The following is a 27182-nucleotide window of genomic DNA, read 5'->3' as shown; positions in this document are numbered from 1 at the left end:
AGGCATACATTGGAAAAAATTGATAACATTTTGCTGGTAAAAAAAAAATGAATGCTGCCATCTTTGTCAGTTTAGCTCAGTCCAGTCAGAAGACAGTAGTCATGCTACTTAGTTGGGGTGAACTTTGTATGTGACCCATGCTCTGGGGTCTCAACCCATTTACAGGCGAGGCCTTCGGGAATCATGCACTATCGTCTTGTTCTCTGAGGAAACAAAGACCTGCTAAGACATACCATAGCCTCATCAGTAGTTGAACATTGGGCAGGGGCGCACAGTTTCCAGAGCCTTGGAGGGGACATTTCCATCCCAAGACCAGGCCCTCTATTTAAAGGGACAGTGTCAGGACTTCTCAGGAGTAATGCTATATTTTTATCACACTAGGACTAGCACTTGTCAGCTGCTATACTTTGTTGTGATGGTACTCTTAAAGCGACAGTAGCAGTGCTTTTAAATGGGGCCCCTGTGCTTCTACGGGACAATAGTGGGATTTCTCAGCAGGACTGCAAAACTCTACTGGGATAGTAGTGCGGTTTCGCATCAGGAATACTATGCTGTAGATGGGCAGAGAAACAATTTTGAAATGTAGGCAGTTTCACCTATCGCAAACTTGACCCAAATGTATTGGAGCCCGCTAACTGAGCACCAGTTACATTATACAGGTCACATTCTCTAGGTCTCGTACCTGCGATACAGGGCGAAAGCCCTGTCGCAGTGCAAGACCTATTGCTGTCGGCTCTGCTTACAAGGAGCCAAGAGGGAGACAGGAGATGGGCACGCGCAGCCTCAGGAATCGGATCAGGTCGCGCGCAGACAGCATGCCTGAAACACACGCGTGCACACCCATCTCCTGTCTCCCCTGCAAGCCTCCTGCTTACTTTCACTTTCCCTCCCCCCTCGACCGTCGGCTCCACTGCCCATCACCGCGCACAGAAGTGCTCCTTTCACACAGCACAAGTAGCACAACTGCGTTTTCCTCGCGCCACTAAGAGCGGCTGCCCGCCCAAGCCACCCCCCCCCCCAAAAGAAACTTGGAAACTCACCCCGTGTGGCGGCTGGCTGCTGTCAATCTCTAGCTCCTCAAAATTTCTAGTTTTTAGGAAGGTAAGAGTAAGTGATTTGCCCAGAATCACAGAAGATTGAGCCGACACCAAGACTTGGCCTGGTTCCCCAGTTCCAAAGTCGGAAGCGCTGGCCACATTCTCTCCTGTGGCTGGTATACTTTTCCTGGTGTGTACCAGCAGTCCAAGTATGGCAACAGTACATTGACTGACACGGTACTATCACTCCTCAGCACATCTGAGGCTTCCTACACCAGGCCCTGATCCCCTTTGCAGTATTTTGACAGGCTCCAGATGCTAGTGCTCACACATGCTCTACATTACTTTTGCAGCCACTATGTTGGACAGTTGCCTCTGATCTCACATTGGGAGTCCCACCATGGGTATGGCATCAATAGTGCTCTGTGGGTCACTTGATACCAGCTCTCTTCACATGTTCTCCGAATGAAAAGCCAATATCACGAAGTGAAAGTAACAGTGACTTAGAGGTTCCAGCAGGGCGTGGGCTTCCAGTTTGTGTGCGGACGCTCTGCAAGGCTGAGGTCCATCAGCAGTGTTGCACCTCTCCAGGATTGGGGTTCAGCATCAGTTGCTTTGTTTTTGGAGGTATATAGGGGTGTCTCACACAGCAATCATATTGTAAAAGTTGACAGGTCTGAGGAGGGGCACTGCACACAGGGGCCGACTGGGGCAAAAAATTGGCCAGGACCTGAAAGTAAAAATGGGCCCTCATAATCGAACCAGGGGCCCTATTACGCAGGACTGCGCCGGTGCTAGTATTCAATGTGTGCCAGAGTATGTTTGTGTTTATGTGCGTTTGCGTCTGTGCGCTAATAAAATATGCGCACAGATGCAAACACACATAAATACAGAGCTCAAAGTCCGTGCCAACATCATGGCGCATTACAAACCAATCCTCTGTAATGCGATCGAGCACATACTCTGGTGCACATCGACAACTAGCACCGGCGCAGTCATGTGTAATACAGCCCCGGATAGCAAAAAAAGCAGCCCGCGTTTGCATATCAGGCCAGTTTTGAACTTCTAAAGACATGCTGTGTGGGTATTTTGCAAGGTAGGGGAGACTACATGCATTTATCTTTGCTGCAGGCCAGGGCTCGAGTCGGGGTACCACGTGGGTGGACGGCGTCCCCCCACTTATTTTACCGGGAGCTCGATAACTGGAGGAAATGGAGCCACACATTCACTCTTTGGCCTCTCTGGGGCGAGATCCGAGTCCATGCGGAACGCTACTCACGCGCTGGCTTCTCTGATGCAATCGCATCTAAGGGCTGAGCAAGGGGAGGCAATGAGTCTGATGGTGCAAGCCACCTTTCGTGACAACTTCCTGTTGTGACGTCAGCGTCCCCCCACTTCTTTTTTAGGACTTGTGCCCTGCTGCAGGCAATGTTTGTGGTAATATGAGGGAAAACAGCAGCAAAATCCAGCTCACCTGCCCATAAAACCAGCCCACCTGCCCATAAAACCGGCCCACCTGCCCATAAAACCAGCCCACCTGCCCATAAAACCAGCCACCTGGCACAAAACCGGCCCACCTGCCCATAAAACCGGCCCACCTGCCCATAAAACCGGCCCACCTGCCCATACAACCAGCCCACCTGCTCATAAAACCAGCCACCTGGACACAAAACCGGCCCACCTGGACACAAAACTGGCCCACCTGCCCATAAAACCGGCCACCTGGACACAAAACCGGCCCACCTGGCCACAAAACCGGCCCACCTGCCCATAAAACCGGCCACCTGGACACAAAACCGGCCCCCCTGCCCATAAAACCGGCCCACCTGGACACAAAACCGGCCCACCTGCCCATAAAACCGGCCCACCTGCCCATAAAACCAGCCCACCTGGCCACAAAACCGGCCCACCTGCCCATAAAACCGGCCCACCTGCCCATAAAACCTGCCCATAAAACCAGCCCACCTGGCCACAAAACCAGCCCACAAACTGCTAACAAATCGGCCCCCACACTGGCCAGTCACAAGGCAGGGGCATGGGGATCGTTTGCTTGCTGGGCCCATGCCACCCTTTGCCCACGCGCTGAGCTCTGCTCCACGGGTCACTCAGCGCTGCCCCGTGTCGGGGAGCGGAGAAGCAGACAGTGATTTCCATGATTGGCTTCGTCTTTCATGACTTCGGGACACGAATCCCCATTCCGAGGCCGAGGCCGGGGCTTTGCTTGCCGTCTCCGTCCTTCTGCCCGCTTCTGTTAGCCTCACTCAGCCAGTGATGGGCGAGCGATGACGCGGACAGCCGGAAAGCCCGCAGCCCCCCCCCCCCCCCCCCCCCCGCCCATAACTCCGCTGCTGAGCACTTATTAGTGATGTATTTATTGCACGAGTGCTTCACATGAAATGAAACCAGAACTTACCACGAGAAAGCATTTTTCAGCATCAGCATCAGTTTTCCTGGCAGTGTCGAGTCTGAAGCAAGCGCCTCGGCCACTCGGCAAGAGGCTTCTTGGCTCCACATAACGGGTGTTTATGGCTCCTTGTTCATTCATAGGACTCGTCTCACCGGCCTCAGGGTGTGTGAGAAAGAGTGGATTCAAGGGACACGGACTGTGACCAGGTGTCAAACACGGGTCATTAATCCACTGACCAATCAGAGCACGCGCAGGAGACGCGCATTTAGTGGCATGTATAAGACTCTTGTGCCCCACGGGTGCATGCACGGGGTCATTATTACGATTACACACTTGATAAAGGGCTCATTAACCCAAGAGTGCCCGATTTAGGTCTTTGATGCGTGGATCCAGCCACATTTTCAGGACGGCCATTATGCAAATCAGTGCCATTTACATTTACTGCGTTACAATGTATTTGATACGCATAACCTGGAGAAACTGACATGAACCCGTCTCTCCTGGGCCAACTTTGTACACCACTGACACGTGACGCCCTGTTCTTAGGGGCTTTTCAAAAAGCACTTATGCTGTTCCCTGTCCCAGCACTGGGCTGAAATGTACTGTGCACAGTCTGACGTGGAGGAGAGTGGACACAGGTCATGCATGTCCGCTAGTGCGCAGTGTGCAGTCTCGCTGAGAACTACTGGGCCTTGTCCACACAGAGTTACTGCCCAGCCTTACACAAAGCGGTACAAAAGGGGGTGGTGATGGACGGAGCATCTGAACCAATCAAACACTCACACCCAGTCAAAAGATCTGGGTTTAATCCATCACCGTTCTTTAGCCCACTCTGCCACCCCAGTTCAGACATGGCTATATGCAAATCAGTCTGACCCTGTGCCTCATGGGAACAGTCCATCTCTAACTGCCAAGCCATGCCTTCCCTGGACCGGAAACAAGCTTCCGAGGACCGGTTTCTGGCATTACAGCCGTCTTCAGCCCGGCTTGCTTGAATCCAGTGGCAAAGTGAGCAAGGTAAGTAAGTAATCTTTATTTGGCATAGTTACTTAAAACCATTGCAATATAAAATGGATTAAGAACAGAGAAGATAAAACTGCAGTTTTAAAAGAATCAGAAATTAAAATGTTCACATTTCCTTGGGACAAATGTGCATGTTTATATTAGTTCTTTTCCCTTTTTCTTTTTTTTTTTAGCGATAAAGTTTTTAAAAGGGATATTTGGACTTCGTATTTGTAAAGTGTTGCTCAGTGTCCTCATGAGCTCATAAAGTCAGTAAAACAGTCAGCAGAGTGATGTCAAATCATTTGAACTGGGACAGTTGTGGGTTGGGTTTTTTGGCATCTTCTTTTCAACTGCCTTCAGAAATTTTACAAAGCTGCAATTCAAGCCAGGGTCATTAGGATGAAAACAAGCAAGGACTACCGTCCTTCTTGTACGGATCCCTTGTCGATTGAAGTGGTGCTTTAACCAGCGTTTCCGTTCGTCCCGTAGTTTTTCACAAGAACATATCAAGTGCAGCATGTCCTCTTGTGCCAAGCCGCATAGCCGACATAGGGGATCGGCTTTGATTTTGAGCCAGCGTGGGAGATTTTGAGAACAAGGTAGCAGGCCCAACCTGTGCTTTAGAAAGCGCATCTTGACACTTTTGGAGTATCCCTCGGCCAGGTAGCGCTGTTGTGCTTTAGTTATGTACGAATTCAGGGTCAGCCAGCCATGTGTTCTTTTCGAGAGGGCTTCCTTGTCTTGCAACCATGATTGTAATTTGACTGATTTTTTAATCAATTTTTTGAATATTGTATGATTTGTTGAGGTGTTCCAGAGCTGTTCTAGACCTGTATTAGTCAGGCTGCCCGTGAGGTACTTAGCTGCTGCTGAGGAAGGATGCTGTTCTAACTCCTTCCACAGGTGTTCGTTCAGAGTTCCTTGTTTTGATTTCCTCACTTTATCCCAGGCTATCATATAGGCTCCCTGCCTTGCCAGGAACTGTTGGTCGATGCCAAATTCGACCCTGATTTGAGCGGGTGAGGTTTGCCTGGGTAGGCTGAAAATGATTCTGTATGCAGCTGTTGCAAAGTGAGCAAGGGACTCACGTCTGAGCGGGTGAGGTTTGCCTGGGTAGGCTGAAAATGATTCTGTATGCAGCTGTTGCAAAGTGAGCAAGGGACTCACGTCTGAGCATACCCTACCAACTTATGGCGGCCAAAGCGGTACAAAAGGGGGTGGTGATGGACGGAGCACCTGAACCAATCAAACACTCACACCCAGTCAAAAAATCTGGGTTTAATCCATCACCGTTCTTTAGCCGCCATAAGTGTGGCAGGGTATGCTCAGACGTGAGTCCCTTGATCACTTTGCCACTGGATTCAAGCAAGCCGGGCTGAAGACGGCTGTAATGCCAGAAACCGGTCCTCGGAAGCTTATTTCCGGTCCAGGGAAGGCATGGCTTGGCAGTTCGGGCTGGACTGTTTCTCATGAGGCACAGGGTCAGACTGATTTGCATATGGCCATGTCTGAACTGGGGTGGCAGAGTGGGCTAAAGAACGGTGATGGATTAAACCCAGATCTTTTGACTGGGTGTGAGTGTTTGATTGGTTCAGATGCTCCGTCCATCACCACCCCCTTTTGTACAGCCTTACACAAAGGGCCGCTGGGCCTCGCCCAGTCTCAGGCAGGTCGGTTTTCGGAGACAGGTCTGGACCTCGGACTTGTGGGGCCCGGGCCGAATGGGAACACGCAAGGCCCCTCTAAGACGAGACATCGCAGTGACATCAATTGAACAGCAGCCTGTGCCTTATTGCATTCGAGTGCGGCCCCTCACTGAATCTGGCGGTAGCTGCTCCCTCCATGACCTCAAGCCACCCCAAATCTCCTCGCCCGCCTCCGTGAATCCGCCGATCCCGAGGGCTTTACCCTCAAGCTCTGCAGCCGCCTGCTGCTCGTGTGCTGCGCGCTCAAACCCGAGATGAGAGGGGCGCCTCCCGCACACAGAATTGTATGAAAAAGTCACTTTAACAAGACAGGTGCGCAGGGCTTTAAGTGGGTCGGGTCTCACCGGGTCTGAGCACCGGCAGTTTTTTATTAAAGGAGGCCTAGAAACGGATCGGGCTCCGTTTTGTGCCCTGGGAATGAAGATCTACTGTCAGCTCTAGATCACTTAAAAAGACGGAAGCCTGAGAAGGACATTTCCTGAGGATAGTAGGTGTCAAATGGATTAGAGTGCTTTAAATGCTTCTTGCATGAAAGGAGGACCAATCCTGTGGAAATCACAATCAACCATATGTATAACTTTGAAAGTGATTTGCGCAGGTAACCAGTGTAATGACTTAATGTATGGCGAAATAGGCACGTTTCGGAAGAGTGAAAATTGCCGGTAAGTCCATCACGTGCTCTAGAACACTAGGTTAGTACACATGCGTGCACTACAATGATTACTACAGGTGAAGTAATAAAGAAACACCTATCATTCTAAGGGTAATGTAGATTTATCATCTGTATAAAATAACATGACCTTTATTTCTTAACAAAAATCTCAGAAATCAGACAAAATTAGGTGTGAAAATGAAACCACTCACTGGTTTACTGTCATTGGAAAATCAACTTGTTTATAAATGCTGTGTACTACTTTATACACATGAAATTCCCCATTTGAAACAAATGTAAGAAAAAAGGTGTTGGTGCTTTAAGAGTGGGTGGAGCTTTAAAATGGGTGCAGTGTTTTCACGTGTTTTTAGGCCTTACCCAGAGACAGCTTTAGCTGTTTGTTGCAAAAGATCTTTTGTGTGCAAAACCAATACGTTGAGTGGGTTTTGGCTGGCCCATTGCTTTTGAAATTGTTGGTTTTCTTGTCAATATCGTTTGCTTGCTTCTAACTTTTTGTCTCCTTGAGTTTTTCCCTCCGGTGAAGCCACTCTAGTAAACTCAACCACAAATGTGTCTCCTGGCCACAATGTTTCTATGATCTTCAAAACCAGAGCAGCAGGTCTCACTCCGATTGCAGGCCTTGCACCGACCATGGAATCTAGGCCCAAGCACAGTGCTTACTTTGTAAAGAAAAAAATACGTGCCAGGGCTCTCGTCAGGAGGCCACGGCAGCTTGCACCACCCATTGCTCCTGCCATGCTACCAGAGACAGTAACAACAAAAACCACTAACCACTACTCTCCTTCAAGTGTGACAATTCAGACTATTCCAGGCTCCCAAAGTTATAAGAACGGTTTGGGCGGCAGGTAATCCTCATTTTTAATGTATAATGCATGAATGATTAAATGTTACTGTAGTCATCTCTGAATTAGCCAGACAGCGCCACCTGGTGGCAGACTGTCACAAGCACTGGTGTTGACAATTAAGTGCCAGTGCCAAGCACCAGAAACCACAGGCTCAAATTAAGCACTGCAAGCAACTATCAACAACAGTGTAACATGAGAGTGCCACATCTAAGCCCTGTCCCCGCTGGCGAGTCGGTCTTCTGAAAGTGAGACTGTGGCCCCTTGGAGTGCAGCATTGCAGATATTTGATATCATTCTTAGTTCATAACCTGAGAACTGGATCGGACAACAGGATCACTTTGTACTTTGCGTACTCTCAAACAGTATGCCGCTACCCCTGACTTGCCCGAGTTATGACTATGAGTGTTTTTGGGGCAGAAGAAAAGGGTGCGTGCAGTGGGGCAGTTCCGACAGGCTTGCTTAGTGTGTCTGCCTCTGTTTCTGCTCTGTCTGATCTGTGCAGGCTTGTATTATGAATATGTATTTCTTACGGTGCAGTGGTTTCCCGCCCCGCTCTGGTGTTATTGCTACGAGTCTTCTCCTCATCCTGCAAAGAACTTGCTACAGGTTTCTCTTCATTTCTCCCTTGTGGCCTTTCTGTGTCTTTCTTTGTGTCATTTTACAAAGGGGGGGCAAGAGGAATATCCTAGAAGCGGCCACAGCCCGTGCAGGTAGGAGCGGTGGGGCCGGGTTGGGGGGGGGGGGGATTCGACAGACGTCCACGAGGGAACATTATATAAATAAATAATTTTCCCTCGTAGTAGTCTGGCGAAATCCCCCCACCCGGCCCCACTGCTCTTATTTGTACGGACCACCGCTGCTTAGAAGGGCTCGTCCTCCTGATATCATATAACTTCAAAAACAACAAAAGACCATCTGTTTGGTACAAGCTAACCTTCCAACAAATGGATGGAAAACTTTAGGTTTTCTTTATAAAACCCTCCCCACATGGTTGCCCCTTGGTGGCATGCTTCATCATAGGGTCCATCCCGCTCTGCTATGCAGAGTGTGTGCAGTCAATTCACACCAGTACGAACTTAGGAGTGGTCAGGTATATGATCCTTGGTACTGAAGAAAAGCCATGGGGATTGGCTTGAAACATGTACCCATAATTAGGCGGGCACATTGCAGCCAATACCTTTATCTCCCTGTTACATCCTACTTTTCCTCCCTCTCTGTCCTTTTTTAGTGTTTGTTCTAAGCTGCTCAGCCTACATCTATGATGTCACTTAGAGCTCTTTTTGTGTATGCTTGAGATGATGGTCAGTTACATCTTCGGCTGAGCAAATGTGCAGCTTCTCCCAGTGGGGCCTTAATTGGGCGTTTTACTGAATTACATTCCTGCTTGTATCCTGTACATCAACCTTTGATTCCAAGATTAAACCCACATTTGGACCTACCAACCAAAGGACTCATCATCATTATTTTTAGGAATGTTACACTCCCCAATGTTTTAACCATGCTGCCAGGGGAACGGATTAAAACGTATTTACCCACTAGGCAGGTATTTTTAACCTTACACTACAAACCCCTCCAAAACCTATTCCATATCATATAGGTGAATACACCACTTAAGTGCTCCTGTCTCTCTCATAGGTCGCAGCACACCCCGTTCCTCAGAGGAACAGGATAGACCCTACGATGGAGCATACCACCAAGGGGCAACCCTGGTGGGTGAGGGTTTTTATAAAGAAAACCTAAAGTTTTCTATCCAACGGGTGGAGGGTAGCTTGTACAGGCCAGATGGTTTTTCTTTGTGCCTCCATAATCACGCCTCACTCGCACTTCCGCAAACCTGCCTTACATTTTCCTCCTCCGTAGCCCATTCCTCTCCCCAAAACTCAATCTGTTGCATCAGTTCTTCCTGGCCTTGCATTTTCAGGGTACTTCTCAGCACTTCCTGCACTTCATACTTTCCTCTCACTTCTTACGTCTCAACAGGCTGCTGGGAGACCGAGAAGCTGGCGGATATGGGGTACAGGGTGGTGAAGGGTAGAGAGTGTGGCAGCCAAGAGAGATAAGCCCACATCCAAGAAAAGGGCTGGTGAGGTGCCAAAGGGCATGGAAGTAGAACATGAGCCACATGGAAAGTGATCATTTTGGTTGAAACAAAGTAACTGAGTGTTTGAAGTCAGTGTGTGGGTAGCAAGCAAGGATGATGGGTGAGGAATTGATGGGGCAGTGTGTGTGGGTACTGTCAATACCATAGAGTTGAAGGTAAGAAGGGTGTGTCGAAAAGGCAGTGGGCATGGATGGAGAAGGTTCGTAAACAAGGAAGGCGGATAAAAAGTTGACCCAAACACCAGCGCCAAGGTTGGGGGTGAATGTTACTGCTAAGAAGATTGAGAAGCAGCCAGTAAATACAGGCAGGAAAACTGGTGGGTAAGTGAGAAGTTGGATGGCGATAAAAATAGAATAAGGACCATGCGGAAAAAACTACGGTATATCGAAGCAGCCATGTCTTGTGGGCTAACCTGTCATTATTTACCAAATAGATTGAGTGGAAGGAGTTTATAGATGTGTTTCAGTAGGTGCAGAAAGAGATTAAGGCTACATAAGGGTATAAGAAAGAGGAATGGGAGTTGGCCAGCTGACCCGCGTGACTAATAACTGATATATGGTCTTCGACATTGCTGATTGATCCCAGCGTATACTGCGAGACACATCATAAAGATATGTGGCCCTGTTTAAATATCTGGAAGTTATTCATAAAGCGCAGTTGGAGCTCACAGACCGAACATGGTTAAAGAATGATGAGGAGTTTAGAGGATGTATGGGGGTGTATCCGGATAAACTTAGGGAAGAGACAGATAGTGCGCTGTGGCTATAATGGATGGGCGACTAGGCCTGCACCAGGATCACATAGGTAAGCAGGATGCCAGTAGTGGCTCATTGGCTTTTACTAGTGTGTCCCATCTAAGGCCGGGTGGGAAGCCGTGGCAGAGGACAGGGAGTTGGCGCCAGGCCAGGTTGGGATTTTGGCAGGTTACGCTAGAAGGAAGAACTTGAACAGGTTACCACCTAGCAGATATTGGGCCAGTAAGGTTTGTGCCAGGCTTTGACATTATTCTGTTCAAGTCATGCTTGGTTTGGTAGTTCCGGGGAGAGTTTAGGGTTTCAGCATTGTACCAGAACAAGACATGGCATGTGGTACAAAGAACTTTGGCTGAGGAGCACATAATTGTGGTTATGGCGGAGACGGATGTATGACATTACAACGCATGCATTTACATCGCATGCCTTTACAACGTAAGTATTACAACGCAGTCCATTACAACGAATAGTGCTTTTGGGCGCTGGATAGTGAATAGTTTAATTTACTATTCCAACTCCGGTCCCCGTGGACACTAGGGAAGGTTATTGGATAGTAAATTAACCTATTCCCTATCCTAGAGCGCCCCCCAGAACAATGCGTTGTAATAGTTTGCGTTGTAATGGTTGCGTTGTAAAGGCTCTGCGATGTAAAAGTTGCGTTGTAAGTGTTGTTCACCGGCGGAGACATTCAAACAGAGAGCAGAAAGGTACGGAAAGGTGCATGACTCATGTACAGGTAGCCCGCTAGGTCCTTTAGCTGTGTGACGATAGGGTGGTTTCCAGGTTTGCCATGAAGGTATGAGGCATAAGGATGGGTCCTGATTGCCAGCTTCTTTTCAGTTATGCATTGCGTCAGGAGGCTGGCCAGTCTGGCACACATTGCATTGGGTTTGCGGCAGTCACAGAATTGGAGAGTTTGCTTTCCTAGGGCAGCCATTAAGAGGTCTGGTTGTTGGGGTTAGAATTGTGATGAAAGGTGTGTCAGGCTTAATGGTCTTGTCTAGGTATTCTAGTAGATTTATTGCTACGTTGATTTTTGTCCGGGGACCTTTATCCGCCATTGTCACCATCTGAATTATTACTCACTGTCAGGGCTCGAGTCGGGGTACCACGCGGGTGGACGGCGTCCCCCCACTTATTTTACCGGGGGGGGGGTACTGTCCCCCCTGCCAAACAGCTGGACTATACTCTTTGGCCTCTCTGGGACAAGGAGTTCGGCACCTTTTCGTGACGTAACTTCCTGTCATGAAGTCACTTCCGGTGACAGCGTCCCCCCACTTCTTTTTTTAGGACTTGTGCCCTGCTCACTGTTTAGTGCCATGGGCAGCTAAACAGGTGGGGTTCTGGCCTTACGGAAAATGCTTATGCCTCAGATCTAAGGTGTACGCTTGCTGTGCAATTGTGAGGTATAGTGGCATGTGTTGCGGGCAGTTGTTACTGTGGTTGGCTGAGTGATCATGGGTAGCCCTGGCCCAGTGGTGTTGGCAGTACATCTAGGCGAGAATGATTTAGTGCAGTTGTTTGGTTTGGCTGTGTTAAAGAAATTAAGGCAGATTTTCTACAGATGAAGTGTGTGGGCAAGGGCACTTATAGAGTGGGCAGAGTTTGGGCATTGTAGGTTTGGGCCAGGGGCTTTCAGGAGCAATGCTGTTGAGAGAGCACGCAAGAAGGTAAACTGAAATGTAGGTGTGAATTACAAGTTGCGAGATTTTGGTAGAATATCTCATGGGAATATTGTACAGGATGACTTTAATTTGTTTTGGTAATGAATACTTTATATTGGAACTTAGGGAGTTTAAGGCAAGGACTTTTGTGGGTTTCATTTTGGTGTAAAATGTTCACATTTGGCGGACTGCTAGAATAGCACTTTCCCTAGCACTGAACACATAAATGCTTCACGATTATTTGGAGCGTTTGGGGGGGGGGGCGTTTGTGGTGAAATCACACTGTTGGCAGAGTGTGCCATCTTGTCTGATGAAGCAGGGAGAGCGCCACCTGCTGAGGCGAGAAAGGTGCAGGCGGGAGCTGTGGAGGACACATTTACACATGGATGTAAAACATGACTGCCCGGAACCACCGAAAAGTGTGTAGAGCGTCTACTCTTTGGATGTCCCCCAAATCTGCCCCCTTAGGAAAAAACATCTGTTTACACTGCACAGGGCATACTGGGCACCGAAAAGACTTGTGATGCTGGTGAGTCGAGAGCTGAAATAGGGCCTTAAGTGCAGCATGGAAAAGGCAGATGATGCTCACATGTTCTGGCAGTGCCCCTTCATCCAGGTCTTTTGGCAAGAAGAGGGTAAGGTGCTCTCTGCGGTAATGGGACCGGAAATTAAGGTAAGACTGGCACTGGTGATTTTTAGGGTCACAGATTGGGTGGGGTCGCTTCTAAACCTGCGCAAGTAGCAGTCATCCTTACTTTTTGTGCTAATATTGTAGCACGCGGGGAGATCTGTTAGATATGGGTGCACCCAAACTCTCCGGTTCTTTGGGATTGGCCAGCATCAACTCAATGGGTGAATAGTCTAGACTGTAGCAACTGCTTAACTCAGAGAATGACATTTTGGGAGGCCTGGGAGGGGAACATCCTTTTCAATGAAACCCTAACAACGTGGCACCATTACAACGCAGGTTTTAGAACGAGAGTCGCTACAACGACTTTCGCTGGAGGGCGCTCTAGGCTAGGGAATAGTTTAATTTACTAACCAACACCTTCCCTACTATCCACGGGGACTGGAGCTGGAATAGTAAATTAAACTATTCACTATCCAGCGCCCCCCAACGCAAGTCGTTGTAACGACTTGCGTTGAAAAACCTGCGTTGTAACGGTACGCGTGGTAATACCACGCGTTGTACCGTCATACATCCGGCATGGGAACACCGGTATAAATCTCGGTATAATAGGTATGCTTATTTGACTTGTGGAAAGAAAATGTCCAATTATTATGCATGTAAGCAGTAACCTTTTAAGGAGACGTCGTACTAGGTCCATCAAAGAATTCTCCAATATAATAAGGGTGCTTTTTGAGGCTCTTGAGCCCCATGGGGGAGAGTAGTGTTTTTAGTTCCCTTCGTAATGAGAGGTGGGTACGTTCTGCCGTTGTTTTCTCCTGTACGAGCTCTTTTCCCCTTTTTATGGTTAAAAAAGTGTGTGTAGAGCAGGATTGCTGAGGAGAGAATGCGCTTAATTTGAATTAAATAAATCCATAAATAAACACATATTGATTCCACCTCATGCCACGTTTTCCCCCTCCTACACTGTCTTTGTTTTCATCACGTGTGGGGATTCTTGTAGGTGTGGATTGACAGCACAGCTGTTTGCAAGACCAATTACTACCAATTTTTTATCATATATCTGAAATGAACTGTGATGTGTCCCCCAATATTATTCCCTTCTCACCGCATGCCACTGGCTGTTTGGTCTTTCACCCGGCCCTTCCACGGAGTGCTTGCAGCATAAAATGGAGTATTTTACCTTTCCAAAGTATACTGAATCATCACACGTTAACTTTGGCATTTTTTCGCGTCATCAAACATTTTAAAACGTTTTAGTCAGGCCTCAAAATGAAGGCAGACGTATTTGCTTTGGCAATCAATGCTCATCGCTGCCTTCTCTCTTTGTCACCGTTTTCACTGCCTTCAATTCCTCTTTTTCTCCCTTTTCTACCTTGCTTTCTGTTGCTTTGGGTAAAGGTCTAAACATGAAGATCAAGTTAGGGTCGCCAAAAAGGAGCTACCCTGCCCACCACCTGCATGTGGAGGAGGTGCGGCCTAAACTATGGGGCTTACAGGCTTCGGAGCCAGGTTCGAGTCCTGGCCTCCCCTCAATAACATCCTGTGATTCTAGGCAAATCATGTAATCTCCATATGCCTAAGAAAAGTGTAGTGTAATCTGGTGCTCGTGAAAAGCGTTTCGATACCCCTGGGTCAAGTTTGTGCTATGCTATTTAAAACTGCAAAAACAGGAGCAAATGAAGCAATCTCGCGCTGAGGGGCAGGGGGCGTCCGCGTGCCTTAGAAAGCGATGCAGGCTGGGAATGCGGGAAGGGCGGGAACTTCTGAGGAGAGATGGGCGGGGAAGAGCAGGAAAAGCCGGGGGAAGAAGGCGTCAGAAAAGTAAATAATAATAATAATAAAGCACGATGTGGTGGAAGCTGCTGCTTGGAGGGGAGGAAGGGGAGGCAAGCAGGGTCTACTGGGGGGAGAGACGCCAGAGGAGGTTTGAAAGAAAAACTAAATGGAGCTACTCGCTATGAGGAAAGATGCTCAAAGCCAGGGAAGGCATGGCTTGGCAGTTCGGGCTAGACTGTTCCCATGAGGCACAGGGTCAGACTGATTTGCAAATGGTCTGAACTGGGGTGGCAGAGTGGGCTAAAGAATGGTGAGGGATTAAACCCAGATCTGTTGACTGGGGGTGAGTGTTTGATTGGTTCAGATGCTCCATCCATCACCACCCCCTTTTGTACCGCTTTGTTCGCCACAAGTTGGCAGGGTATGCTCAGAGGTGGGTCCCTTGCTCACTTTGCCTCTGGATTCAAGCAAGCCGGGCTGAAGACGGCTGGAATGCCAGAAACCGGTCCTCGGAGGCTTGTTTCTGGTCCAGGGAAGGCATGGCTTAGCAGTTCGGGCTGGACTGTTCCCATGAGGCACAGGGTCAGACTGATTTGCATATAGCCATGTCTGAACTGGGGTGGCAGAGTGGGCTAAAGAATGGTGAGGGATTAAACCCAGATCTGTTGACTGGGGGTGAGTGTTTGATTGGTTCAGATGCTCCATCCATCACCACCCCCTTTTGTACCGCTTTGTTCGCCACAAGTTGGCAGGGTATGCTCAGAGGTGGGTCCCTTGCTCACTTTGCCTCTGGATTCAAGCAAGCCTGGCTGAAGACGGCTGGAATGCCAGAAACCGGTCCTCGGAGGCTTGTTTCTGGTCCAGGGAAGGCATGGCTTGGCAGTTCTGGCTGGACTGTTCCCATGAGGCACAGGGTCAGACTGATTTGCATATGGCCATGTCTGAACTGGGGTGGCAGAGTGGGCTAAAGAACGGTGATGGATCAAACCCAGATCTTTTCACTGGGTGTGAGTGTTTAATTGATTCAGATGCTCCGTCCATCACCACCCCCTTTGGAGTGCCTTTTAATTCACTGTGCACTGAATCCACCCCAAGCCCGTCAAAGCCCGCTGCCCCCCCCCCACCCTGGGACACGAGACGCACTGTGGGCGTGGGGCTCACAGACCCTCGCTGCACGTTAAGGGTTTACTGCCCGGGCGAGGTGGAGCCGTGCCAAGAATAGGGCACAAAATAAGAACGGGATCGAAAAAGAGGAATCAAAACAACCTGGATTGAACGGGGAATGCCTCGAAAATGTGCAGGTTTAGGAGGAGGAAAAGATCTTGGAGCAAGGGCGTAGCTTTCATTGGTGCAGCAGGTGCAGTTGCACCGGCGGCCTGCCCAGAGCGGGCACTGAACCCTGATGTTTGCTGTATTTTAGAATTCAAGCATTATTTTCCTTGCATTGGGGTCCATGACACACTGGCTCGGCTACTGGGTGGAGTCTACCCTTTTACATTAGGTGGGCACGCGCTCTTCGTTTTGTTCACAGGTGGGGGATTTTGTTTCCACACATTTGCACTTTTCACGAGGCACCTGTCCGTGGTTAACGTTTAACAATATATATATAGCTTGCTTCTTTATTTCACATGCTAGAACATGCTTATGGCTCCGTGGCACTATTATAAGCAACGGCTATGACTACTGCCCAAATCACTGAGCCTACCCCTGGTGAGGATGAAAGGCTGAGCCGAGCTCACCATGGCTAATATCTGTGACCTGCTACTCGGCAGCCGGCACGCCAACCCACCGCGCTGCCTCATTTCTCTAGTCGGTCAATACGGGGTTCTCCAAAGATCACAGGCCACCTGCAGCGTCGCTTTTGTTCCGTTTGTCTAATACGGGGCATCCCTGGGGGGAAAATGGTAAGGACAATTCGCCAATGGTTTCAGCTGCAGCATCTATATGTACATTTGACCATATGCCCGGGCTGCTCGAATTAAAACCCCGACTGCTCAAACAAACTCCAGGGTACGACTGGGACTCCTCCATAGTAGTCGAGCGCTTGCCCCAAGCACCCTAAAGCCAGGAAGCAACTGGGTCTAATGGAATCCATATACAACTGGTCGACTAGCATTTCTTTTTGCAGTATTTATGTAGCGCAAACTCGACCCGAAGGCATTGGAGCGCTTTACGTGAGCACCAGTCACGTTACATAAAGACACATATATAGGAAGGGGGCGATTAAGTGACTTGCCCAGGATCACAGGATGTTGAGCCGACGCCGAGACTCGCACTCTGTTCCCCAGTTCCAAAGTTGCCGCTCTGGTCGTTATGCCACATCCTCTCATGTCCAACAGCATAGGGCACCTGCGAGATTAACCATTTCCCGTGGCTGTCTGATTCTCGTAGCGTGGAAGACAACGCCGAGTACCACAAGAGCAGAAGGCACCATTACGGCCGGCATCCAAGACGTGCCTCTTTCACTACCCACGACTGCCCCCTCGTCTGCCGAAAGCGCCTTGAGGCGGCCCAAGGCTATCGGTTTATGAATCAATTAATTCCATGGCCATACGGTTCGACGTGGCAGCGTATTAATCCGAGTTGTCGCTCTCTTTTAGCTGACCGGGCGTAAGTTGGTCTCGAAAAGAATTGTTCCAATTTTAATTTTTTTCCAGATAAAAAGGACATTGCAACAGCCTACTAGTCTTAAAACTTCTGCGTTTTGTGTTGTTGAAATACAAATACAAATCGGTCCTGAAATTAATTGTCGGAGAACATCTTTGTGCTTGTCAAACCCGCGATAAGCCTCCCCTCTCTCCTTTCCACCCAAACGCGTCACCGGCCGCATTGTGTGTCCTTCTTTACACATAGATGCGCGCGCCTCGAGCGCGCTCCAGCAGGTGCATTAACCCACCGAGCCGCCGAGTTGTTCTGTTGGTATGAAAGGAGTGGTTGGCCAGCTTTTGCACTATTTCACATAAAACGTATCGCTCCCTGCACCCAGCGACTGCCTTGTTACCTATATGTATCCCAAAGCGCCCAAAAGGTGCAATCACACCGCATGTAGGCGCTTTCCATGAACTACATACATCAACGAATAAACATGCGAATCTCTATATTAACTGCGTTAACGCGTTGGGCCAAGTAGTTGCTGTATTGGTCCAACACAAGCTGTCTGGAAAGTTGATGCCGCCTATAATCTCATCAGGTTTACTCAGTTTCAAAAGACGCCTTCGCGACGCTAGGTTTGTATCAACAAACGTGCGCGTGTTTTTCTGTACCTTCAGCTATTGCCCCAAAGGGTATATGAGACCTTACTGGAATAAAAGGTACCCACTAGCTGCATACAGTAAAACTCATTTTTTACCCAAAATGTGCCTTTGAAAGTTGCTTGTGATTTTGCTCTTGAATATACGCGCCTGCAATGTTTCAAGGCGCGCCCAAGCTGACTTACGAGACGTACTGGCACTGGTGACAGAATGACATACATTTTGAAAAAACTTTGCAACAATCACAGTAAAGCGCCGTGAAGTACAGGAGTGCGACAGGTGCACCGCACTTCTATTGAGAAGTCTAGTGACAGGTGCCCAGAATTCTTTTTGTAAAGCACACACTCCCTTCGCCGAGAGCCTGGAGTATAGCGCTTACCGTCAGAATCATAGTGCTTCCAGATGTCTAGGAACTGGGAGGCTGTGAGCTCGGCCAGGTGCAGGTAGGGGGGCTGCGACTTCTGCTTCAGGGCCATGGCCAGGCAGGCGTCCTCGGGGGTCTCTGGTCCTCGGGGCGGTGGTACCCAGGGGTGGGGGAGGCTCGAGTGATGCTGCCCAGGTGAGTGATGCTCAGACTCTCCCGACTGCGCCCCCTCGCTCCACTCTTCTCCGCAGACTCCTGGCCGCGCTCCACGGCTCGCCCTTTATATACCGCCCCTGGGGGAGGCGGGCCGTTCCTGCCGGAGCCACCAGAGGGCGCTGGCGCTCTGGAAACCCGAGGCCGGGAGGGAGCCCAGATGTGCGAGGGCGGGTCCGAGACCTGTGCGGGGGGTCGTGGCAGGGAGAAGGGAGGGGGCAGGGGCCGAGCCGGGGGCCAGGATGCGGGAGGGTCACTCAGGGAGGGGGAAAATAGACCATGATAGAGGGGGCAATGCCCAGGCACCCGAGACACCTGCTGGGAAGAGAGACACCCATCAGGAAAGTGCGGCAAAGCGGGTTAGGTGAAATGTGAATAGGGGCGAGGGGGTCAGAGGACATTATATTACATTTATGGCGCCCCTTTACTTGTGCAGGTGTGGCACCGGGGCCCAGGGGGCCGAGAGGGCCCCGCTTCACTCCAGCTGGGGGAGGCGGGACATTTCACGTCCTTGCACCCTTGCTTGGATGGTTTGGGGGGCGGCTGATGGGTGAGCCCGGGTCAGAAATAGAAATGAATCTATACTGCGAGAGCGAAGGGTTAACGGGGAGAGGCAAGGAAAGCAGCAACTTGCTGGGTGAAAAGGGGGAGCCGGCACTGGTGAGAGTGGGGTGTAGTAAGGCGAGCAGAGACTAGTGAGAGGGGAGCTGGTATGGTGAAATGAGGGCAGGGGTTGTAAGGCGGCTGAAAAGATAAGCAGATCATAGTGAGGGGGAGGGAGGCGAATGAATATAAGAGAAAAGGGACGAGTGCGCGGAGAGAGGACAGACAGGCTGCCGAAAGCAAAGCGCGACCCAGCGAGAGGAGCAGGAGACAGATGGGTGAAAAAAGAGAGAGCGGGGACTAAAGAGGGAGAGGGGACCAGCTGAGGAGAAAGAGAGGAGGGACAAACGAGGGACAGACGGAGTGATGTTAAGGAGTGATGCTAAGGAGAGCAGTGTGCAGGCGGTGGTGAGCGCGAGGGACAGACGGACAGGTATTAACGAGGGAGAGAGGACAGACGGACAAACCGGAGAGGAGGGTCGAATTTGGGGGTAGGGCAGCGAGAGCAGACTGGCGAATGGAGAACTACTAGTAGAGATGGGAGTGAGGCCAAATGATGAAAAGAGGAGCCCGGACTAGTGGGGGGAGGCGGGTGAAAAGGTGAGCAGAGGACCAGTGAGTGGAGCGGGGACGGCCTGCTGAAAGAAGCACAGGAGCGGGGACAGACGGATGAAATGCAGAGCGGATACCAACGAGGGAGAGGCAGGACAGAAGGATGCGAGTGAAAGCAGGGGGTCGGGGCGTCGAATGGTGAATGGATACAAAATACCAGCGTGGGGAGAGGGGCAGACGGTGGAGTGGTTCACGGGAGCTAGTAGTGAGCAGGAGAGGACGGGGTGAAGAGGCGAGAGGTGAGAGTAGATAGGCGGATGAAAGGGGGAGCGAGCAGGGAGCGCTCACTGTAGAGTAGACTGACTGACTGGGGACAGACTGGTTAAAAGAGAGCAGGGGCTAGTGAGGGAGAGGCGACAGGCGGGAGGCAGAGCGGGGATGTGTGAGCGGAGAGTGATCGGCTGGTGAAAGGAGACGACCAACTAGTAGGGCAGATGAGTGAAAGAGGTCAGGGACTAATAAGAGAGAGAGGGAAGGCGGATAAAAGGAGAGCAGAGGCGAATGAGCAAGAGATAGATTTTGGACTGCTGAAAAGGACAGCAGGAACACACAAGGGAGTGAGAATACGGGTGAAATGAGGAGCAGATACTAATGAGGGAGAGGGGGCGGATGAAGAGGAACGGACAGGTGTAAAGGACAGCAGGGGCTGCTGGTGAGGAAAGACTGAAGACAGGGAGAGGGCGAACTCACGAGAAAAGAAAGGTGAGAGATGTCTGGGAGTAGAAACGGTGGTGATGCTCAGCTCGAGTTATGGCCCACGCGGGATGCCGGTGTAACGCAGGCCCCGGCTGCCCCAGCGACGCGATGGAGGGGGCGGGGCAACCACTGAAAGGCCCCTACGCGCCAGGGGCCCTCCATCAGCCCTAGGCCAATGAAAACGTGTGCGGTATGGGAGACTCGGGACCTTCATCACATTTTCGGGGGGTCATTATTTTCCACTCCGACACTAACGGAACCCCCTCATTAGTGGTGCTTGCTGCCTAATAGGTGGGTGTTATAAAAGGGTCCTGTAAGGGCGGTGGAGTTATAGGTGTGGACTCTAACAGGCGTTGTTATAAGAGGGTCCTGTAAGGGCAGTGGTGTTATAGGTGTGGACTCTAACAGGCGTTGTTATAAGAGGGTCCTGTAAGGGCAGTGGTGTTATAGGTGTGGACTCTAACAGGCGTTGTTATAAGAGGGTCCTGTAAAGGTGGTGGCGCTATAGGTGTAGACGTCTAACAGGCGTTGTTATAAGAGAGTCCTGTAAGGGCGGTGGCGCTATAGGTGTGGACGTCTAACAGGCGTTGTTATAAAAGGGACCTGTAAGGGCGGTGGAGTTATAGGTGTGGACTCTAACAGGCGTTGTTATAAGAGGGTCCTGTAAGGGCGGTGGAGTTATAGGTGTGGACTCTAACAGGCGTTGTTATAAGAGGGTCCTGTAAGGGCAGTGGTGTTATAGGTGTGGACTCTAACAGGCGTTGTTATAAGAGGGTCCTGTAAGGGCAGTGGTGTTATAGGTGTGGACTCTAACAGGCGTTGTTATAAGAGGGTCCTGTAAAGGTGGTGGCGCTATAGGTGTAGACGTCTAACAGGCGTTGTTATAAGAGAGTCCTGTAAGGGCGGTGGCGCTATAGGTGTGGACGTCTAACAGGCGTTGTTATAAAAGGGACCTGTAAGGGCGGTGGAGTTATAGGTGTGGACTCTAACAGGCGTTGTTATAAGAGGGTCCTGTAAGGGCGGTGGAGTTATAGGTGTGGACTCTAACAGGCGTTGTTATAAGAGGGTCCTGTAAGGGCAGTGGTGTTATAGGTGTGGACTCTAACAGGCGTTGTTATAAGAGGGTCCTGTAAGGGCAGTGGTGTTATAGGTGTGGACTCTAACAGGCGTTGTTATAAGAGGGTACTGTAAGGGCAGTGGTGTTATAGGTGTGGGCTCTAACAGGCGTTGTTATAAGAGGGTCCTGTAAAGGCGGTCGTGTTATAGGTGTGGGCTCTAACAGGCGTTGTTATAAGAGGGTCCTGTAAGGGCAGTGGTGTTATAGGTGTGGACGTCTAACAGGCATGGTTATAAGAGGGTCCTGTAAGGGCAGTGGTGTTATAGGTGTGGACGTCTAACAGGCGTTGTTAAAAGAGGGTCCTGTAAGGGCGGTGGTGTTATAGGTGTGGACTCTAACAGGCGTTGTTATAAGAGGGTCCTGTAAGGGCAGTGGTGTTATAGGTGTGGACTCTAATAGGCGTTGTTATAAGAGGGTCCAGTAAGGGCAGTGGTGTTATAGGTGTGGGCTCTAACAGGCGTTGTTATAAGAGGGTCCTGTAAGGGCGGTGGTGTTATAGGTGTGGACTCTAACAGGCGTTGTTATAAGAGGGTCCTGTAAGGGCAGTGGTGTTATAGGTGTGGACTCTAACAGGCATTGTTATAAGAGGGTCCTGTAAGGGCGGTGGCGCTATAGGTGTGGACGTCTAACAGGCATTGTTATAAGAGGGTCCTGTAAGGGCAGTGGTGTTATAGGTGTGGACTCTAACAGGCGTTGTTATAAGAGGGTCCTGTAAGGGCGGTGGCGCTATAGGTGTGGACGTCTAACAGGCGTTGTTATAAGAGGGTACTGTAAGGGCAGTGGTGTTATAGGTGTGGACTCTAACAGGCATTGTTATAAGAGGGTCCTGTAAGGGCGGTGGCGCTATAGGTGTGGACGTCTAACAGGCGTTGTTATAAGAGGGTCCTGTAAGGGCAGTGGTGTTATAGGTGTGGACTCTAACAGGCGTAGTTATAAGAGGGTCCTGTAAGGGCAGTGGTGTTATAGGTGTGGGCTCTAACAGGCGTTGTTATAAGAGGGTCCTGTAAGGGCGGTGGCGCTATAGGTGTGGACGTCTAACAGGCGTTGTTATAAGAGAGTCCTGTAAGGGCGGTGGCGCTATAGGTGTGGACGTCTAACAGGCGTTGTTATAAAAGGGACCTGTAAGGGCGGTGGAGTTATAGGTGTGGACTCTAACAGGCGTTGTTATAAGAGGGTCCTGTAAGGGCGGTGGAGTTATAGGTGTGGACTCTAACAGGCGTTGTTATAAGAGGGTCCTGTAAGGGCAGTGGTGTTATAGGTGTGGACTCTAACAGGCGTTGTTATAAGAGGGTCCTGTAAGGGCAGTGGTGTTATAGGTGTGGACTCTAACAGGCGTTGTTATAAGAGGGTACTGTAAGGGCAGTGGTGTTATAGGTGTGGGCTCTAACAGGCGTTGTTATAAGAGGGTCCTGTAAAGGCGGTCGTGTTATAGGTGTGGGCTCTAACAGGCGTTGTTATAAGAGGGTCCTGTAAGGGCAGTGGTGTTATAGGTGTGGACGTCTAACAGGCATGGTTATAAGAGGGTCCTGTAAGGGCAGTGGTGTTATAGGTGTGGACGTCTAACAGGCGTTGTTAAAAGAGGGTCCTGTAAGGGCGGTGGTGTTATAGGTGTGGACTCTAACAGGCGTTGTTATAAGAGGGTCCTGTAAGGGCAGTGGTGTTATAGGTGTGGGCTCTAACAGGCGTTGTTATAAGAGGGTCCTGTAAGGGCGTTGGAGTTATAGGTGGGGACTCTAACAGGCGTTGTTATAAGAGGGTCCTGTAAGGGCAGTGGTGTTATAGGTGTGGACTCTAATAGGCGTTGTTATAAGAGAGTCCTGTAAGGGCAGTGGTGTTATAGGTGTGGACTCTAACAAGCGTTGTTATAAGAGGGTCCTGTAAGGGCGTTGGGGATATAGGTGTGGACTCCAACAGGCGTTGTTATAGGAGGGTCCTGTAAGGGCAGTGGTGTTATAGGTGTGGACTCTAATAGGCGTTGTTATAAGAGGGTCCAGTAAGGGCAGTGGTGTTATAGGTGTGGGCTCTAACAGGCGTTGTTATAAGAGGGTCCTGTAAGGGCGGTGGTGTTATAGGTGTGGACTCTAACAGGCGTTGTTATAAGAGGGTCCTGTAAGGGCAGTGGTGTTATAGGTGTGGACTCTAACAGGCATTGTTATAAGAGGGTCCTGTAAGGGCGGTGGCGCTATAGGTGTGGACGTCTAACAGGCATTGTTATAAGAGGGTCCTGTAAGGGCAGTGGTGTTATAGGTGTGGACTCTAACAGGCGTTGTTATAAGAGGGTCCTGTAAGGGCGGTGGCGCTATAGGTGTGGACGTCTAACAGGCGTTGTTATAAGAGGGTACTGTAAGGGCAGTGGTGTTATAGGTGTGGACTCTAACAGGCATTGTTATAAGAGGGTCCTGTAAGGGCGGTGGCGCTATAGGTGTGGACGTCTAACAGGCGTTGTTATAAGAGGATCCTGTAAGGGCAGTGGTGTTATAGGTGTGGACTCTAACAGGCGTAGTTATAAGAGGGTCCTGTAAGGGCAGTGGTGTTATAGGTGTGGGCTCTAACAGGCGTTGTTATAAGAGGGTCCTGTAAGGGCGGTGGCGCTATAGGTGTGGACGTCTAACAGGCGTTGTTATAAGAGGGTCCTGTAAGGGCAGTGGTGTTATAGGTGTGGACTCTAACAGGCGTTGTTATAAGAGGGTCCTGTAAGTGCGGTGGCGCTATAGGTGTGGACGTCTAACAGGCGTTGTTATAAGAGGGTCCTGTAAGGACAATGGTGTTATAGGTGTGGGCTCTAACAGGCGTTGTTATAAGAGGGCCCTGTAAGGGCAGTGGTGTTATAGGTGTGGACGTCTAACAGGCGTTGTTATAAGAGGGTCCTGTAAGGACAATTGTGTTATAGGTGTGGGCTCTAACAGGCGTTGTTATAAGAGGGTCCTGTAAGGGCAGTGGTGTTATAGGTGTGGACGTCTAACAGGCGTTGTTATAAGAGGGTACTGTAAGGGCAGTGGTGTTATAGGTGTGGGCTCTAACAGGCGTTGTTATAAGAGGGTCCTGTAAGGGCGGTGGCGCTATAGGTGTGGACGTCTAACAGGCGTTGTTATAAGAGGGTCCTGTAAGGGCAGTGGTGTTATAGGTGTGGACTCTAACAGGCGTTGTTATAAGAGGGTCCTGGAAGGGTGGTGGCGCTATAGGTGTAGACGTCTAACAGGCGTTGTTATAAGAGAGTCCTGTAAGGGCGGTGGCGCTATAGGTGTGGACTTCTAACAGGCGTTGTTATAAGAGGGTCCTGTAAGGGCAGTGGTGTTATAGGTGTGGACTCTAACAGGTGTTGTTATAAGAGGATCCTGTAAGGGCGGTGGCGCTATAGGTGTGGATGTCTAACAGGCGTTGTTATAAGAGGGTCCTGTAAGGGCAGTGGTGTTATAGGTGTGGGCGTCTAACAGGCGTTGTTATAAGAGGGCCCTGTAAGGGCGGTGGAGTTATAGGTGTGGACGCTAACAGGCGTTGTTATAAAAGGGTCCTGTAAGGGCGGTGGAGTTATAGGTGTGGACTCTAACAGGCGTTGTTACAAGAGGGTCCTGTAAGGGCAGTGGTGTTATAGGTGTGGGCTCTAACAGGCGTTGTTATAAGAGGGTCCTGTAAGGGCAGTGGTGTTATAGGTGTGGACGTCTAACAGGCGTTGTTATAAGAGGGTACTGTAAGGGCAGTGGTGTTATAGGTGTGGGCTCTAACAGGCGGTGTTATAAGAGGGTCCTGTAAGGACGGTGGCGCTAAAGGTGTGGACATCTAACAGGCGTTGTTGTAAGAGGGTCCTGTAAGGGCAGTGGTGTTATAGGTGTGCGCTCTAACAGGCGTTGCTATAAGAGGGTCCTGTAAGGGCGGTGGCGCTATAGGTGTGGACGTCTAACAGGCGTTGTTATAAGAGGGTCCTGTAAGAGCAGTGGCGCTATAGGTGTGGACGTCTAACAGGCGTTGTTATAAGAGGGTCCTGTAAGGGCAGTGGTGTTATAGGTGTGGACGTCTAACAGGCGTTGTTATAAGAGGGTATTGTAAGGGCAGTGGTGTTATAGGTGTGGGCTCTAATAGGCGTTGTTATAAGAGGGTCCTGTAAGGGCGGTGGCGCTATAGGTGTGGACGTCTAACAGGCGTTGTTATAAGAGGGTCCTGTAAGGGCAGTGGTGTTATAGGTGTGGACTCTAACAGGCGTTGTTATAAGAGGGTCCTGTAAGGGTGGTGGCGCTATAGGTGTAGACGTCTAACAGGCGTTGTTATAAGAGAGTCCTGTAAGGGCGGTGGCGCTATAGGTGTGGACTTCTAACAGGCGTTGTTATAAGAGGGTCCTGTAAGGGCAGTGGTGTTATAGGTGTGGGCTCTAACAGGCGTTGTTATAAGAGGGTCCTGTAAGGGCGGTGGGGCATATAGACGGGCCTCTAACAGGAGGTTGTTATAAGAGGGTCCTGTAAGGGCGGATAGTTATAGACAGGCCTCTAACAGGTGGTTGTTATAAGTGGAGCATATAATGGCGATAGGTTTATAGTCGGGCCTCTAACAGGCAGTTGTTGTAAAAGGGTCCTGTAAGGGCAGTGGTGTTATAGGTGTGGGCTCTAACAGGCGTTGTTATAAGAGGGTCCTGTAAGGGCAGTGTTGTTATAGGTGTGGGCTCTAACAGGCGTTGTTATAAGAGGGTCCTGTAAGGGCGGTGGCGCTATAGACGGGCCTCTAACAGGCGGTTGTTATAAGAGGGTCCTGTAAGGGCGGATAGTTATAGACAGGCCTCTAACAGGTGGTTGTTATAAGTGGAGCATATAAGGGCGGTGGGTTTATAGTTGGGCCTCTAACAGGCGGTTGTTATAAAAGGGCCCTGTAAGGGCAGTGGTGTTATAGGTGTGGGCTCTAACAGGCGGTTGTTATGAGAGGGTCCTGTAAGGGCAGAGCGTTATAGAGAGGCCTCTAACAGGCGGTTGTTATAAAAGGGTCCTGTAAGGGCAGTGGTGTTATAGGTGTGGGCTCTAACAGGCGGTTGTTATAAGAGGGTCCTGTAAGGGCGGAGCGTTATAGACAGGCCTCTAACAGGTGGTTGTTATAAGTGGAGAATATAAGGGCGGTGGGTTTATAGTCGGGCCTCTAACAGGCGGTTGTTATAAAAGGGTCCTGTAAGGGCAGTGGTATTATAGGTGTGGGCTCTAACAGGCGGTTGTTATAAGAGGGTCCTGTAAGGGCAGTGGCGTTATAGGTGTGGACTCTAACAGGCGTTGTTATAAGTGGGGCCTGTAAAGGCGGTCGTGTTATAGGTGTGGGCTCTAACAGGCGGTTGTTATGAGAGGGTCCTGTAAGGGAGGTGGTGTTATAGGTGTGGGCTCTAACAGGCGGTTGTTATAAGAGGGTCCTGTAAGGGCAGTGGCGTTATAGGTGTGGACTCTAACAGGCGTTGTTATAAGAGGCTCCTGTAAGGGCGGTGGCGTTATAGGTGTGGGCTCTAACAGGCGGTTGTTATAAGTGGGGCCTGTAAGGGTGGTGGCGTTATAGCTGTAGGGTTTAACAGTCGGTTGGTATAAGAGGGTCCCCTGTAAGGGTGGTGGCGGTATAAGTGTGGGCTCTAACACGCGGTTGTTATAAGAGGTTCCTGTAAGGGTGATGGCAGTATAGGTGTAGGCTTTAACAGGGGGTTGTTATAAGAGGGGCCTGTAAGGGCGGTGGCGTTATCGATCAATCAACCAATCAATCAATCAATCAATAAA

At 50.0% G+C, this 27182-nt stretch overlaps 1 protein-coding gene across 1 annotated transcript in view; it reads right to left on the bottom strand.

Annotated features, from left to right (window-relative positions):
• CALB2 (calbindin 2) overlaps positions 1 to 18455 on the bottom strand; it is a 126315-nt gene extending 107860 nt beyond the window's left edge. Inside the window, exon 1 of the mRNA XM_078670589.1 lies at positions 18228 to 18455. Coding sequence (XP_078526715.1) covers positions 18228 to 18324 — 97 coding nt within the window. The 5' untranslated portion in view covers positions 18325 to 18455. The remainder of the gene's footprint in view (positions 1 to 18227) is intronic.
• Positions 18456 to 27182: the final 8727 nt, after the last annotated feature.

This window comes from Lissotriton helveticus, chromosome 12 (genome assembly GCF_964261635.1).
Source record: "Lissotriton helveticus chromosome 12, aLisHel1.1, whole genome shotgun sequence".
NCBI classification, from domain to species: Eukaryota; Metazoa; Chordata; class Amphibia; order Caudata; family Salamandridae; genus Lissotriton; species Lissotriton helveticus.
The sequence above is the reverse complement of the archived record's forward strand: the minus strand, read 5'-3'. Positions and strand labels throughout refer to the sequence as shown.